This window comes from Epinephelus lanceolatus, chromosome 2, assembly GCF_041903045.1.
Source record: "Epinephelus lanceolatus isolate andai-2023 chromosome 2, ASM4190304v1, whole genome shotgun sequence".
Taxonomy (NCBI): Eukaryota; Metazoa; Chordata; class Actinopteri; order Perciformes; family Serranidae; genus Epinephelus; species Epinephelus lanceolatus.
This window is the reverse complement of record NC_135735.1, coordinates 8,318,402-8,334,026: the sequence shown is the minus strand read 5'-3', so window position 1 is coordinate 8,334,026 and position 15,625 is coordinate 8,318,402. Positions and strand designations below refer to the sequence as shown.

At 40.4% G+C, this 15,625-nt stretch overlaps 1 protein-coding gene across 1 annotated transcript in view; it reads right to left on the bottom strand.

Annotated features, from left to right (window-relative positions):
- luzp2 (leucine zipper protein 2) overlaps nt 1-15,625 on the bottom strand; it is a 267,448-nt gene that overhangs the window by 130,691 nt on the left and 121,132 nt on the right. The window contains exons 2-4 of the mRNA XM_033632390.2: nt 15,126-15,243; nt 6,420-6,490; nt 359-440 (exon numbers count right to left, since the gene is read on the bottom strand). Coding sequence (XP_033488281.1) covers nt 359-440; nt 6,420-6,490; nt 15,126-15,243 — 271 coding nt within the window. The remainder of the gene's footprint in view (nt 1-358; nt 441-6,419; nt 6,491-15,125; nt 15,244-15,625) is intronic.

The window sequence follows — 15,625 nt, the reverse complement described above, 5'->3', positions numbered from 1 at the left end:
AAGTGTTTAAGATACCAGTGTGGAATTTAATTAGGAGCAAGGTGAAAGTCTATTGGGGCAGTGTAGCTGGGCAGATTGAAAGGTGGATACTGTAGATGGAGAGATGGATGGATAGATAAGTAAATGTTCTTAGGTTATAATGCCTTTGTCTCTTCTTATTAATTTTTGCGTGGGAGTTGGAGAGCGGACACAAAGCTTTCTCTTGCAATTTCTGAGAGTTTCAATTAAGCGGTGAGGCAAGGAGGCGAGTGAGCTGGCTGCTGGATAATGAGCGTGGATCACTGAGGGGCCTGTGTGACAGGTGACGGGGCTGGTTAGAGGAGACCGGATGTTGATGGTCAGGTCAGCTCTGTCTTACCGTGGCCTGCTGCTTCTCTGCTCTCTCATTTGCCTCATCCAGCTGCTTCTGCAAGGCTGCCTGGAGGGACTTCATCTCCTCTCTGTCAAGTGAGAGGGAAGTGAGAAACACTCTGTTAGCACATCCTTCCTCACACTCTCAGAGGCATCCACCGATCTGCCACAGAATGGCTATCTTAAACACACCTCTGCTGAGAACAATTTTGCACAGACTAATTTGTGTAAAGCAATTTTCACTCAAGTATCTTTGGTTAACGTCTCTTGAAAAAAAGAAAAAATAGCAGCAGTTTTCATGGTGTCATCTGTTATACTGGAATAAATCAAGTTCCTGATGTAGAGCAGTTAGACAAATGTTCATAGAGGTTGTAAAAAACAAAAGCTGAATTAATATATATCAAAAAATGCTTAAGAGTAAACATTGATTTAATCACAAAGACCTTTGCATACATGAAATCTGCAATGATATAAAAGAAGTTTGGAAAAAAATGTGTTAAATAAGTACTGTGACTTCAAGTTTCACACATTCAAGAATCAAGAAGCACATTTTATTTGACACGTGATCTTTTAAATATCAAACTAGGATATCAACTAGAAATGCATTTTTCAATAATCCAAAAACAACACCCTTTACTATACAATTAGGGGGTGAGTAAGGAGGTATTAGTTGAATATTTGCAGCCAAACTGACTGTTGTTTAATAGTTCAAACACATTCAAGGCTGTACAGCGTGACATAAATGCTATGCAAAAAAACATTCTATGTGATGAATGAAATCGTAGCAACCCTCTGATAAAGCTTTGCACTGCATGTCTGTGAGACAGGGCCGCTTGTTTGTTGAAGGTTGGGGTTTGTCTGCTTGTTTATGTGTGAGGTGAACTGATAGCTCATTGTTATTCTATGTGGTAGTTGCAGTCTATTATGTGACGACGAGACAGCACATGGATGCAGGCGATAGATGTGTTTATAGAACTGTAATGCTGTGACGATACAGCCGCACAGGATATAACACAGACCTGTGGATGCAATGGGCAATTCAACCCGTGTTGAACTTGTTCATATGAGTCGGCTGTCACTCTGTCTCCGTAAAGAGAATCCATTCTGCAGTGTAGCTCATACACTTCACTAATAAGATGTTAGGTTTAACCTTACAGTTTGGAGAAGCAGGCGGGAGTCTAAGCAATCTACTGCTTTGAGAGGGGGTTTTAACCAACTTAGAAAAGTCCCACCTAAATAAAAAAAAAATAAATAAATGTCAGTGTAAGTGTATGCTATATTCAAAATATTTTCACTGCTTTACCTTAGTATCAGATGGTGATTTCCAGTGGGAGAATGAAACCGTTATATCACACTCTTCAAAGCCAGACTCCATAGAGAATTCAGCGATTTAACACTGCTGAACACAGGAGCTGCTGGTCTACTGCTGCCTCCATCAGTTTGTTTGTTTGTGTTATTGTGTGATGTTAGCATTTAAAAAGGTTAGTTTGGATTTACCAAAGTCACACAAAAACAAAAACTAACTAACTGATCAAAGCAGCAGCAGACCAGCAGCTCCTGTGTTCAGCAGTGTTAAATCGCTGAATTCTCTATGGAGTCTGGTGCCTTTGACGAAAACACAGATGGAAAAGTGAAGCTGTTCAGGCTTCTCTGACTGACCCACAGCAGGGGCGGCTGTGGCTCAGAGGTACAACGGGTGGTCCACAAATCGAAAGATCAGTGGTTCGATCCCTGGCTCCTCCAGTCCACATGTCAAAGTATCCTTGGCCAAGACACTGAACCCCAAATTGCTCCCGATGGCTGTTCCATTGGTGTGTGAATGGGAGTGAATGGTTACTGAGTAGCAGGTGGCACCTTGTATGGTAGCCTCGGCCACCAGTGTGTGAATGTGACATGTAGTGTATAAGAGTGGTCAGAAGAGAAAAGCATGATATCAGTGCTCTCAATATAGCGTAGACTGGGGTGGGTATATATAACTATATGACCTCCACAGCAGTACATTGCTTAGCATCTGTGTCAGACTCCTTGGGGCGTGCCGACTGACAACTACTGTATGTTATATACTGACCATTCAAAAATCTGAACTATCCCTTTAACACCAAGTTTTAAACTATATATATTGATGGACTTTGTAATAGCCCTAATGTTGCCTGGTTTAGGAGGTGCCGCACTCACCTCAGCACCCTTGCTTCCCTTGTCCATGCTATGTGCATAAATAATAATAATAATAATGATACTACTAATAATAATAAATAAAATAAATAAATAAAGATATTTAAAGTAAATAAAAGTCTACAATTTTTTCAGTAGGTGAATTTGAATAGTCTTAAACTACAATGGACTTACTTGATACTTTTATACTCGAGCTATAAATTTGTGGCTTGTGCTACAAAATATATAACCTCTGTAGCACCAGTGCTATGTGCATAAAAAGAAAACATATAGCCATGCATTCACACATTTACCCTGACTGACTTTTGTCACATTTTTTATTCTCTGGTGTCAAAACATTTGGATTTTCTTCAGTAAATTTTCTGTTAACAATATGACAATTATTCATTCATATTTAATGTTTCTCTGTTTGAATTTCACGGTCCAACTGCAGCCAATTTTTTCTTCAGATGTACGGCTGCTTATTCTGAAGATAATGTACAGTTTAACAAATGCACGCTAAGGCAAATATCATAAATGGAAAAGGTTACAGATTGTGGGTCAATGAGGAGCTGTATAATGAAAACAGTGAGGTATTCATTATGTGGTATTATGTAGTAACTTGTGGGCATTTGGAACGCTCCGCACAGATTTTATGCATGCTGTATGAAGACTGGTGCTGCATTCTTTATGCGTTTAACATAAATGTTAATGCATTGGTATGCAATGGGTATTTCAGTACCGTTTGATGCTCCTGCGCGCAGATAACAGCAATGCACACTGAATTATGAATCAAGTGGGCAAGTGATGTGGGTCAGTGGTTCCAAAAACGCTTGTAGAAATCACATCACAAGGCAGCCCAGATAAATTAGGTAACAGTCTGTTTACAGTTGCTGTGCATGGCTGTAAGTTTAAAAGTATCTGACGTGGTCGTAGTCAAGCGGCCAGTGTTTGTGCTGAAAACATTTCACTGCTCAATAGCCGCATACTCTTATATTTTATATGCCATTGGTCTTGTCTCTTGGCATAAGTTCAGTCTAGCAAACATTTTTCACAGCGACCAGCCAACCACCACTGCCTCGGCATTTCATTTATATTCTCATCTCCTGCATCCAAGACTGGGAAACACTTTGTACAAACAAGATCAAAACTGCTCAGACTGACAGAAAGTGGCACAGTAAATGCAAGATTGACATACCTTGAAAACACAGTGGTGAGCATATGATAAGATAAGACAGAACTTTTTTTTATCCCAAACAAAATTGCTGGGTGAGTACAAACAGGATGACAGCAGGTTGAATCACAGCTGAATTAATTGTTACTATTTTAAAATCTTAAAATGTTACAGTTTTACCGTCTGTATCTGGTCTGCTGGCAAACATTTTTGTTGCATTACAGTTTGTGGCAAAATTATTTTCAGAAAGCAATCAAATCGCTGTTAAGAGTTGTCAAAAATAAATGACTTACAATGAATCACCTGTCTGCACCCACCATGATGGAGTCAGCCAGTAATCACACTTGGCAGGTATGGAACTCCAAAGTTGGATTAATAACACTTTGAAAAAACTGCAGCTCACAAATGCTAGGTAGGCAACATTGAGCCAAGCTGCTGCTTTATGGTTTTTAGCTTGATGACATGTGAGAGCTGCCACGGACTGGTGATAGGCTATTGATTGGCTATCAAGATACTGCACACAGAAGGCTGGACTTCAATCAGGCTGACATTTCAGAGGGCATGAAGGCCACAAATGACTCCTAATCATTAAAAGTCTCATTACACACAGCATTAATCAGACAATCCTAACTGGTAAAGCACTTTAGGTAAACACTTTTCCAGCTCGCTTGCAAAAAGATAAAGCACTAAATCACAGATGCTAGATGGGCTTTTTTACAGGAAGGAGACAGGCGCATTATTTTCGAATATACAATAAGGATGGATTTATGATTGGATTATGCATTACCCACCTCCTCCTGTCTGTACTGCCATGTAAAAGCAAACAGGGCTGTTGCTGCCAGATGCGTACGGGAAACCCAATTTGTTCTACACATGTGCGTAGATGGTTGGGATCAGGCATTGACCTTGAATGGTTAGGGTCAGGATAGCCCACTGATCAAGGGAGAGGGCCTGAACAAACTGGGTTCCTGGTTCAGCAAAACATTTTTGCCGTTACAGAATTTTAAAGGGACAGTTCACCGCAAAATCAGAGCTACAAATTTTACATGTACTCCACCCATTTTCAACTGCTTATCCGAAGCAGGGTAACCAGGGGAGCAGGCTGAGCAAAGTATTTCACATACCCCTCCCTCCAGCAATGCTTTACAGCCCCGGGTCCCTGCCCTTGCCCACCGCCTTGCACACAATGCAACCAGCCCCGATGCCAGTCCCTGTGGGTGGTGGGCCCACAGGGCAGTGGCTCCATGTCACTCATTTGGGCTAAACCTGACCAGACCCCATGGCCCAAGGCCTGGCCACCAGACGCTCACTGGCGAGCTCTTCCCCCAGGTCTGGCTCCAGAGGGGGGCCCTCGTGTCCCCATACCTTGCAAGGTATTCCAGGTCCCGATTGCACCGTGTCATGGAACCGCTCTTAGTCTGGCACCTCACCTGGGACCACTTTGCCTTGGGAGACCCTACCAGGGACGATTAACCCCGGACAACACAACACAGCTCCCAGGATCACTGAGACATGCAAATCCATCCACCACGTCAAGGTGGAGATTCTTGTAGAGGTCTTACTAGTAGTGGTATTAACCAATCTAGATTGTTTGATGTGAGTTCCCAAGTGTTGGAGATATCGGTTGTAGAGATGTCTGCCTTCTCTCCAATATAATGGAACTAGATAAAACTCAGCAGCAACGTCTCCTTCCAGAAATCATGACCTAGTTACTCGAGATAATCCACAGACCTTGTTGTGAGCAGCTTCATGTAGGAACTATTTTCTTGCTAGTCAACTACACCCGCCAACCAAATCACTGTGCAGAAGGAAGCGTTCACCTACTGCTCGCTCACCTCATGTTACGGCTCAGTGGAAGAGAACACCATCAATGTCTACATCTCATGCTGACATGAGCACAAGCCTCTTGTCCATGAGCAGATGCACACTTCCTTCTGCACGGTGATATAGTTGGCAGGTTTAGCTCAGTAGAGAGAAAAAAGTTCTACCTGAAACTATTCACAACATCTGTGGATTATCTTCAATGACCAGGTAATCATTTCTGGAAAGAGACATTGCTGTTGATTTTTTCAAATATATTTTTTGTGCCTTTGATTACCACAAGCCACGTGCCATTTAGATCCACTATACTGGAGAAAAGGCAAACACCTCTATGGCCGATATCCTAGACGCTCCGCAAATCACCAAAACAAAACAGACGAGGAAAAATGGGTATTTTTGAGTTTGGGATGAACTGTCCCTTTAAGCTCTGTGATAGGATATTTCCTGGCGAAATGCAACCCGGAAGTTGCAGTTAGCGCCTACCCTGAGGTTTGATGTATCCAGGCTTTTAGTTTTGACTTTTTATCAAAGATTCAGATATTTTTGACACAGTTGTTATTCTTGTGTACTGATGATGTAACCGGGAGTTTCATGGCCATCCAAGCTGTGGAAGAGCTGCTGGTTTGAGTCATGCCACACTGTCCATGGCAAAAATGAATGGAACTTGGACTATGTATCTTTTTCAGCTACATAGAGAAAGATCTAAATCACAATTTTCATATGTATTATGTACAATTTAATGCTGACATAACACTTACTTTATGTTGATGATTGTAAACATCACATGTTCTCCTATTTAATTTATCAGCCATTACTGATTCTGGTTATCATAAATTTCGAACTTACATTTTTTAGTGACATGTGAGCAGCACAGCACTGTTGGTAAATCATGTCTAAGTCATCCAAAAATGCCTCACTTTACCTCTGTTTGTGGCTGAGCTCCAGAATCCTCTGCACATCCTTCTTGGCCACTGAGTCATCATTTTTCAGCGACTGAAAGAGAACAGGAGACACTCGAAATGAGAATTATTTCAAAGCAAATAGTTTTTCAAGGTTGCAAATTTTTTCCAGCAACAGTCAAAGGCTTCAGTTTTGACTGTGCGAGTCACAAAATGGAAGATACTGAAATGCAATGTAATAAGCATCACCACATAAAATTATTGAGGTGAATATTACTGAATGATGCAGCAGATGTAAAATGGTGTTGATGCCCCCAAAAAACGATAAAGCCTCCAAGAATCAGGTGATGAATGTCTTCTAAAGATTCTAACGAGGGTACAGATTGGGTTTCGCCAGCGCCAAAGCACCTGCCTGATGGGTAATTATGGATTAGTCAGATCTCTGATTGCCCTACAAGCCATCCGAGATATTTTTTATTTGTTATGAGCTGAAGAGAAATTTTCCAGACTTCTAAGAAAATGTGGACTCAAAGGGGGAGAAAGCTTCTTTTTAAATTGTGCTTGAAGGTGATATCTGTGGCAATTAACTCCACATTTCCATAAACCCGTCTCCTCCTGTCACAGAGGAGATGTTTCTCCCCCTTGCCAGTCCTTGAATTCATGTCATGTACATTAATGTTGAAGAGCAAGGATAGATAAAGGGCCTGACAACAGTATATTCATTACAGATGAGCTTAAGCTAAGATAAAACTGTGCTGTTGAAAAATAAAAGAGTCTGGAATTGTGTATTATTCACAAAATTACATCAATTCCTTGCATTCTCTTTGGAGTGATATCACCTTGAATTCAATTATTTGTATCATCTGTCATGGAGCCATGTGTCTAATGATCACTTTTCTACTCCCCTAATGCATCACTGTCTGCAAAATAGAATGATAAAAGCTCAGGCCAGATTTTTACAAGCCTTATTTTGTCTTCTGAAAACTGTCACAAAAATAAAAAAGGTTTACAGTTAGGATGCACGTCCAGTTTAACGTTTACATGCTAGAAATCTTCAAACCAGAGTCTTACAATGGGTACAAATACATTTATATAAATTCAGAGGCACAGGTATGAGTGAAAAATGAACTAAAATCGGATACATGGTAGGTAAGAACAAAAACAATCATTAGTGCCTGAGCCGGCCGTGTGGACACTCAGCAGCTTCTGCCTGATCCCATTACTGTATCACATGGCAGACTGACAAAATATGCAGAGAACATTTGATAAAACATCCATCTGGAGCTGAGGGTGCAGCTGACTGATAGCAACATGGCAATTACTTTAGGTATTTCGACAGATTATTACCGTAAAATTGGTTACCTATGTGTCACTGTTACTGTAATTAATTCAACCCAGTCTCACTCCCCACTCATCAAATATTGATGTTTGGTCAGTGGGCCTCAGCGTTATATCCTGATGTACTGAGGTGCTCTTTAGCCACAGTATGAGACGCACTGGGTGGCGTCATTCTTTGACGCTCCAAGCAATTGCCATAGTATAATAAGCGAGAAAGTATGTAGGGCTGACCTTCAAATCCATTTATGGACATTCGAAGCTTCGGAGCTCAGAACGAATTTAATTCGAAGCATTCAACGACTTTTGATTGAACACTAAATAAAAACCCTCAGCGCACACTGCAGCACAATCAAACAGATGTGCAACTCAGAGCATCAGAAGTGTCTCTGACACCAGACTCAGAGCGGACCAGTGGAACTGGAAAATGCATATTAGGCCTACTAGTTACTTCTTACATTTTTCAAGTGATTTCCCAAATTTGTTGTTGAGTTGTGATATGCCAATTGCTTTTGGCAAATCTGGCACTCTGCTTTCTGGGGGTTGTCGGGGCATATTTTAAAGTGCAACCACACATCTGATGACCTCTTGGACATGTCTGCCAGCTCTGAGTGCGCTCGTTGTCAGTATCGGACTGGTGGGGGTTAGTGTTGCGTTTAAGGCCTCCCCCCAAAAAACGGGGAAAAAAAAGTGCTGAAGCTTCGATTTTTTTTTTTCCACAATCGAATCCCATGCCATCGAGCGAAGCTTCAAATTTTTTGGGTCAGCCCTAAAAGTATGCGCAGGGTAGGCGGGAGTGGATACTGAGGGGTCAACCAAACTCTTGACTTTCAGCCAGAAGACTGCCGTTCACTTCTTGTGTGAAACCAAATTGAACTGGGTTATTTTAAATACAGCATACTGTGCTAGTATGTGTATCATACAATGCTTGTGTTATACTTTATATCACTTGACTACTTATATTACTCCTTACATTACATTCAGCATCCAAAATTAACTTTTTGACTAACTGGCCATGAGGACTGATAGATGAAAAAATCCAGCATATTTTTTACCGACCAAAATTTGAAATTTCCTTTTTGTATCACATTTACATTCGTTTCAGTACATTTCATTGAAATAATAAGGTGCTATGTTGAATACAAGCTTAAAAACAGGCCAGAGCAAAATTTCAAGCAAATTTATTCTCATATATTTACCAAGCTATCACCACAGCCTCAGTGTGTGAATAGGTTCCCCATAATAAGCAGTGATGCAGTGTATATGTCGAGGGCTTTTATTGTGAAAGGTAAGGACAGAAGGAGCGAAGCTGTAAAGCGCTGCCGATGACAATGTGGGAAAAAACAAGAGTCTGCCGTCTTGGTTCAGACCACAGAGGTATCATTTTATTACCATCATAAACTTATGAAGGCAACTCATAACCGTGACCTACACATTAGCCGAAGGGAAGCTAGTAGCAGCGTACTGAGCGATATTTTAGCCTATCAGCTGATGTCCTGTACAACTGAACAGTGCCGTAAAACTAGGGGCACTCTAGACTATCAGCTCATGGCATCATTTTGATTAACATAAAAGGCCATTTTCCAAATCAAACCATTAGATTAGTGGTTAAAGACATGCATTCAACATACTTATATGTGTACATTAAGCAAAAAACTGAAAATGGCCATGCGCTCTGTTCACAGAACATGTTTTTATTGTCTATACTGAGGGTACGTACAGAGTTTGGCAGGCCAGCATTTCTGTATGCAGCTCCTTATATGTGGAATCTTCTGCAGAAGGATTTTAAGTTGCTGTTATTGGTTCCTCTCTGCCATTTCAAAGCTCTGCTGTAGGATTTCTGCCTGCAATCATCTCTATGCCAATGTCAGGGTGCATTTTAGCTAGTCTTAGTAATCATGTGCAGTTGCCAGTTTTTGCGTTTTTATGGTTCATTTCTAGTATATATTAACATACCTTTTGAAGTTTCTTTGTAGTAATCTTATTCTGTGTTTTATATTGTTTGCTGTAGAGCTTTACATTTTTATTCTGTATTTTTGTTCTATGTTATCTGTCTGTAACTTATGTCGGTCAGGACACTCTTGGAAGAGATTTTTTATCTCATGAGGTTTCTCTGGGTAGATAAAAATAAATTAAAATTCAACAAGATGATTGAGGGTTTCCATTAATCAGAGTATCATGAAATTCAACTTGAAGTTGACGCATGCTTGAAATATAAAATCTATCACACTAATGAGCATCTATCCTTTTATTTTTGTTCTTATCTGTTTGTTTTATGGTTATAATAGTAATTATTTTGATAAAGTGAAGAGTATCTTGAAAATCCTGTCATTCTAGTGAGCTCCAAGTGCCTTCAAACATGTAGTGGATAAAAATAGTGGTGCTAAATAACAAAGTCTTCAGTAAGGTTTGAAGAGATGGGAGATTTTTGTGACTTCATTCTCCACTCCAACTCAATTACTTTGTTCCATAAAGCAACCCATATAATTTCACACCAAACTTGGCCCAGCGTTATGCACTGTAAAATGCACTGTAGAGGCGTCTGTGGTTATATAGTATGAAAGTGAGGATGGTGGTAATTTACAGATCCTATATTTTTATGTCAAACTAATGATTAACATAGGTGACTGTCCTTCACATATATCACAGTGATATTATTATACTACTTTATTATTATTAATAAGTATGAAGTATGCACACTGCATGAGATCACTGAAGACGGGTCTACAAACCTTTAAACGATCAATCAAGGTACAAAATAGCTTCTTTTAACTTATGCACAGATGTCTCATGCTGTTATTTCTCAAAGTACAATCCACATTGTTGCCAAAGCCCACAGATAGGTACAAGGCAAAATAACTATTCTTGCACTAGCTGCTTCATATGATCTCACCCAGGAGCTGCTGCCAAGAATAAATTCCTCATCACACAAGTTTAATTATGAGGGTTGCTGACCTCCACCTATGGGCAACTCGTTAAAACTATAAACACTTACTCCATCAAATCTTTCCAAAAATACTTACTGCCTCTCCCTGTTGACTTGATTCCCTTTAAAAAGTTAATTTATTTTTATGCAGATGATGTTTTCCCCCCTGCAGAATGGATTTGTTCCACAGCACACTATTCCAAATCTAACCCAACCTCTGCCCTGCCCAGCATGCTGGCACAGGGCCCAGGGCCAAAATAGATGCCAACCTAGCTAGCCTGGAGTGAATAGACATCAAAGTCTGCCCCGGGGACGATGAAAGCCAGTCTGCATGCTTTTTCAGGACACATGAGACATCCCTCGCAACCATAAACAAATGCAGGGGAAGATGTGAGTACCACTTTTTTGATTATTGATTTCCTGACAATTCTATTGGCTCGCAAAAAGTTGCCTGAAGCCCAAAAACATCAACACCCTGCAAAGGAGAAGCCATCACTCAGACGGCAGCTTTGGGAGCGATGCACAGAAACGCAGGGCATCTGGCACCCAAGGTCTAAATGTCCAAGAGGGAGGCATGTTTTGCAAGATCATTGTTGCATACGCTAATGTGACTGAAAAATACTAAATGATTCAAATATCTGAATGTATAATTGAGTTTCTGTTCATTTCTTGTCATTGCCAAGAGCCATAATGAAGTTGACCTAAACTGACTGGTGGGAAGTAATGTGCAGTACCTGGCACTGAGATAATTGTGTTTTTGAGAAATGCTCACAGAATTATAATATCTAAAATATAATATGGTACATTACTCGAAATAAATGTCCAGGACCAGTTTTTGGCAGATCCAGCAGATACCTTCCTTTGCAATCGGGATAATAACCCTCATTATCATCCACCTAAACTTGTTTTAAGGCCCTCTTTTTTATTTTTTGTTTTAGTCTTACATTATGCAAAATCACCCCGGCTGTTGGAGTTGGGGTAAACATTTTTGCATCTTTGTTTTCAGGCCAGATTTAGTTAGGACAAAAATCTTTAAAAGTTTCCGGCACACATAGGCATGTAAAATGGAGATTGGGTGTATACAGAGGGGTCTTCAAATGACAATACATAGCATTTAGGGATGGGCAACACAAGCAAAAACACTATTCGAAAATCGTGGCAAGTATTTGACAATTTTTCGAATAATAATAATGTAGAAGAGCATCTCACACCGCTGTAGCAATCCTAGACTGCCCTCGTGCGGTTAGGAGCTGAATTGCATGTCAAATAAAGGGGGGGAAATAAGATGGCGAATAGTAATAGTCGCATTAAAAAAACGATTTTTCAAAAATAAAACGACTATTCGAAAATCGAAAATCGTGACCCATCCCTAATAGCATTGTTAATTAAAAAAAAAACCCTGCACAGGCGTTGCATGGGAGCCACAAGTTTGTTTACATTCTGGTTTTGTGCCATTAATTAATAAGGGACACAATTAAAGAAAACAGCAGTGTATTACAATGTGAGTGTCCATCGTGTTGTAACACTGTTTACTTTGTGTCACTAAAGAGAGGTCAAACAGGGCGAGAGCACTGATGGTTAGACCACCTTATTGGTTGTAAAGAAGTTAAAGCTTTACTATGGAGGATTTTCCTTAAAAAAAAATAAAAAAATGTATAGACTCATCCAGAAGTGATCCCTCTCAGTCATCACTTACGACCCACTAGAAGTGTGTGGCGGTGTATTTCCTGCGGGACTCTGCTATTTGCTTTTATTTTCTTATTCTCTTCTTATTTTCTGTCGGGACGTTTATAGGCATGTACCCTTGCAGCGCTCAGCTGAGGTTGAGGTATATAAAAAGGCAGCAACCAGGGGAAACGACGTGTATGCACAAAAAAATCATGCACACGCCTTTTCCCTCATAACAACCAGTATTTAAAAAGGAAGAATTCATTTATTTTCGGTGACAGCTCATTCTGTTGGGGGTCGCAGGGGGCTGGAGTCTATCCCAGCTGACACTGGGCAAGAGGCGGGGTTCACCCTGGACAGATCACAGGGCTGACACATAGAGACAGACAACCATTCACACTCACATTCACACCTACGGGCAATTTAGAGTCACCGATTAACCTGCATGTCTTTGGACTGTGGGAGGAAGCTGGAGCACCCAGAGAAAACCCACAATGACACGGGGAGAACATGCAAACTCGGCACAGAAGGGCCGCCTCAGGGTTTGAACCAAGAACCCTCTTGCTGTGAGGCGACAATGTTAACCACTGAGATAGCTGCGGATAAAATGATAAGGAAGAGATTAAATATAAATTGAGAGAGCATAATAATGTCTTAGGTTGTTTATCAATTTCACTGATTGTGTTATTTTTTCAGGCTTCACAGTGTTCTGTAAAATGTCACTCAAAGGCACATTTATGAAGTTAATTTTAAATTATTTATGAAAGATGAACTCATCATTACTTTAATTTACACTCATATCCCTGTTGTTGATCATTTAATATTTTCATGTGAAGCATTTTGTTAAGTCAGCTTCAACATCAGCGCTGTGAATTAATCATTGATCATCCTTGTGACATTTAATAATATTGATGATTGAAATCTTACCGTGGTGATGGTTTGCAGAAACGTGATGAATTAGTGGTACGGATGCTACAAATATCCACAGCTGTATGTGATGACAGCTGCTCCTGCACTTTCTTTCCCATGTTTCTTATTGACAGGTCTAATGAGTGGTACAGGGGCACACATATCGATATGCAAATTGTGTTTAAGGGCATTTCTACATCTCTTTATGGCAAACTGTGGGCGTGGGAGTGAGGCTTGTGCACATGCACGCAGCACCATAATGATCAAGATTTGTAAGTGTACAAACAGCTTTTTAAGTCTGACAAAAAGAATGCGAATGCATATTTCCACCTTTGTGCATAGAAACACTTTTAGTCCTGAATCTACGCAGAGTTTTAAGCATGTGGCCCCTGGTGTCAGACCTTAAGCAGCAGGCATCCAAGAGATGTAGAATAAAAAAAAAAATGCAAATATAGCAAAGTGAAACACCAAACGAGACTCAATCTGAGGTTGGCTTTTACATTCACTTTTGTTAGAGAGCATTTTTACAAACAGTAGCCAACAGTGCTGCGTAGTATACCTTTAACAGTTTACAGATGTGATACTGAAAGTGAGCGGACCCGTAATGCGTCTGGCATTGCCACCTCTCAGTTCATTTTTGATTTTCCAGGTGGTGTACACAGATCAAAATGCCTCCAGACACAACTGGATTAACTTACAACCAATGAGAGCAAAGACACGTGCGACATAGCGCTGAGTGACACGTGGAAGTTGGGGTGGTGCTTGGTCTATTTACAAGCAGGGAAAAAATGGAGGTTGGGTCTCAAACTTTATCATTTTACAGCTAATTAGTACACTAAAATATGTTTCTGAAAACCTTTGAGGTGGTAAATAGGCAGCGCAGTTACAAAATCTTGATTCATATTTGATCAGCACTGCCTGGTTTGACAGGTTCATTCGAGTTTCCTGAGCCTGCTGCACTGTGCTGGACAGAGCAGACTGTGTGACTTTCCAAATCTGGACTGGTGACACCTCTCTGTCAGTCAATGTATCAAACCTGCCCCATGTCAGGTGTGATTGGCAGACCGGCTGGATATCTGTCTGAACGGAAGGAGGACTACAAGCATCTGCCAAAGCAAATGAAACATGAGCCTGCTGATTCGTCTTGTTCCCAAGCTACGATATCATAAGTTAAACCAGGAAGTTGGTCTGTAAACTGTGATGGTTGTTTGTAACAGACAGTTTGAGGCTGTAATTTTACCAATAACCTTTCTATTTTTCACCTGTGTGATCATCTAATTGCTCTGGTTTGTGAACCAATTAAACCTAATTTTGGTGATGTTGTGTGTTCCCAGAATTTCACAATTACTTTGGTGTTATCGTGACTTATATAACCGAGGGCCGGAGCTTTAAAAATACAAACCAAGCTGTAATTAACTGTAGTTTTCCTTGAAGCAGAGTATAGATGATTACAGTTAATTGAAAATTAGATGGAGCAGTGTTTAATTTTTTTTGAACTGATGGTCCTGTCAATCTCTCCTGTTTTATCTCTTTCTAACGTCAGGCTCTGTGTAGCTGCTGTCGTCATCAGTACTGCAAAAGTTCACTTACTAATTGATCTGCTTTTTCATCTCTGCATTGCTTATTCAGCAGCTGCATTTCCAGTAACACATCACATACATAACAATGGGTGGGCTCACCAAATGGAAAAAACATTTGCGCATTAATATTTAATAACAGCGAGTTGCAAAACAACAGATTGATTGAAAAATAAGCGAGAAGCGTCACGGCTTGCCCGGTCGTCAGATGGCTGAAAATAGAAGACAGAAAATTACCTCCGGCCCAGAACTCACGGCCAACTTAGCCTTCTAACATTGCAGTATCTTTCAAAAAGAAACAGTAAACTTCCAACCTGAAGGTTGCCTTTTATGCTGTCCAGCTCCTTTGATGTCTTGGAGAGCTGGTGCAGGATGCTGCTCCGTTCAGTGAAGACTTCCTTCAGCTTCTTTTCCAGCCCATCGTAGCTTTGTCTGTGAGAGAATGAGAGTGAGATTTCACTATTAAATGTCTGCCACTGGCTGAGAGAATTCACTCTTTATTGGCACCCTTGGGAGAAAGAGGTGTTTTAAACTGGATTAAAAGCACCATCGTTAAAGCTAAAGGGTAGAGCAATAGGGGAGAGAACTAATATCTACTCAGCACAGTCGCTGGATGAATAAAAGAAGAAAAAAATAACTTCTATTCCTTTCAATCAATTAATTTAGTGAAGGCTCGTTGTACAGAGATAGGTCTTTTGACCAGAGGTATGCCCCTGCATCTCCATTTAAATATCCATGTAGTCCATCCAATTATCAACAGAAAAATTCTTCAGGGTACATTCGTCAAATTCTGTTTTTCTCTTTGCAGAACTCA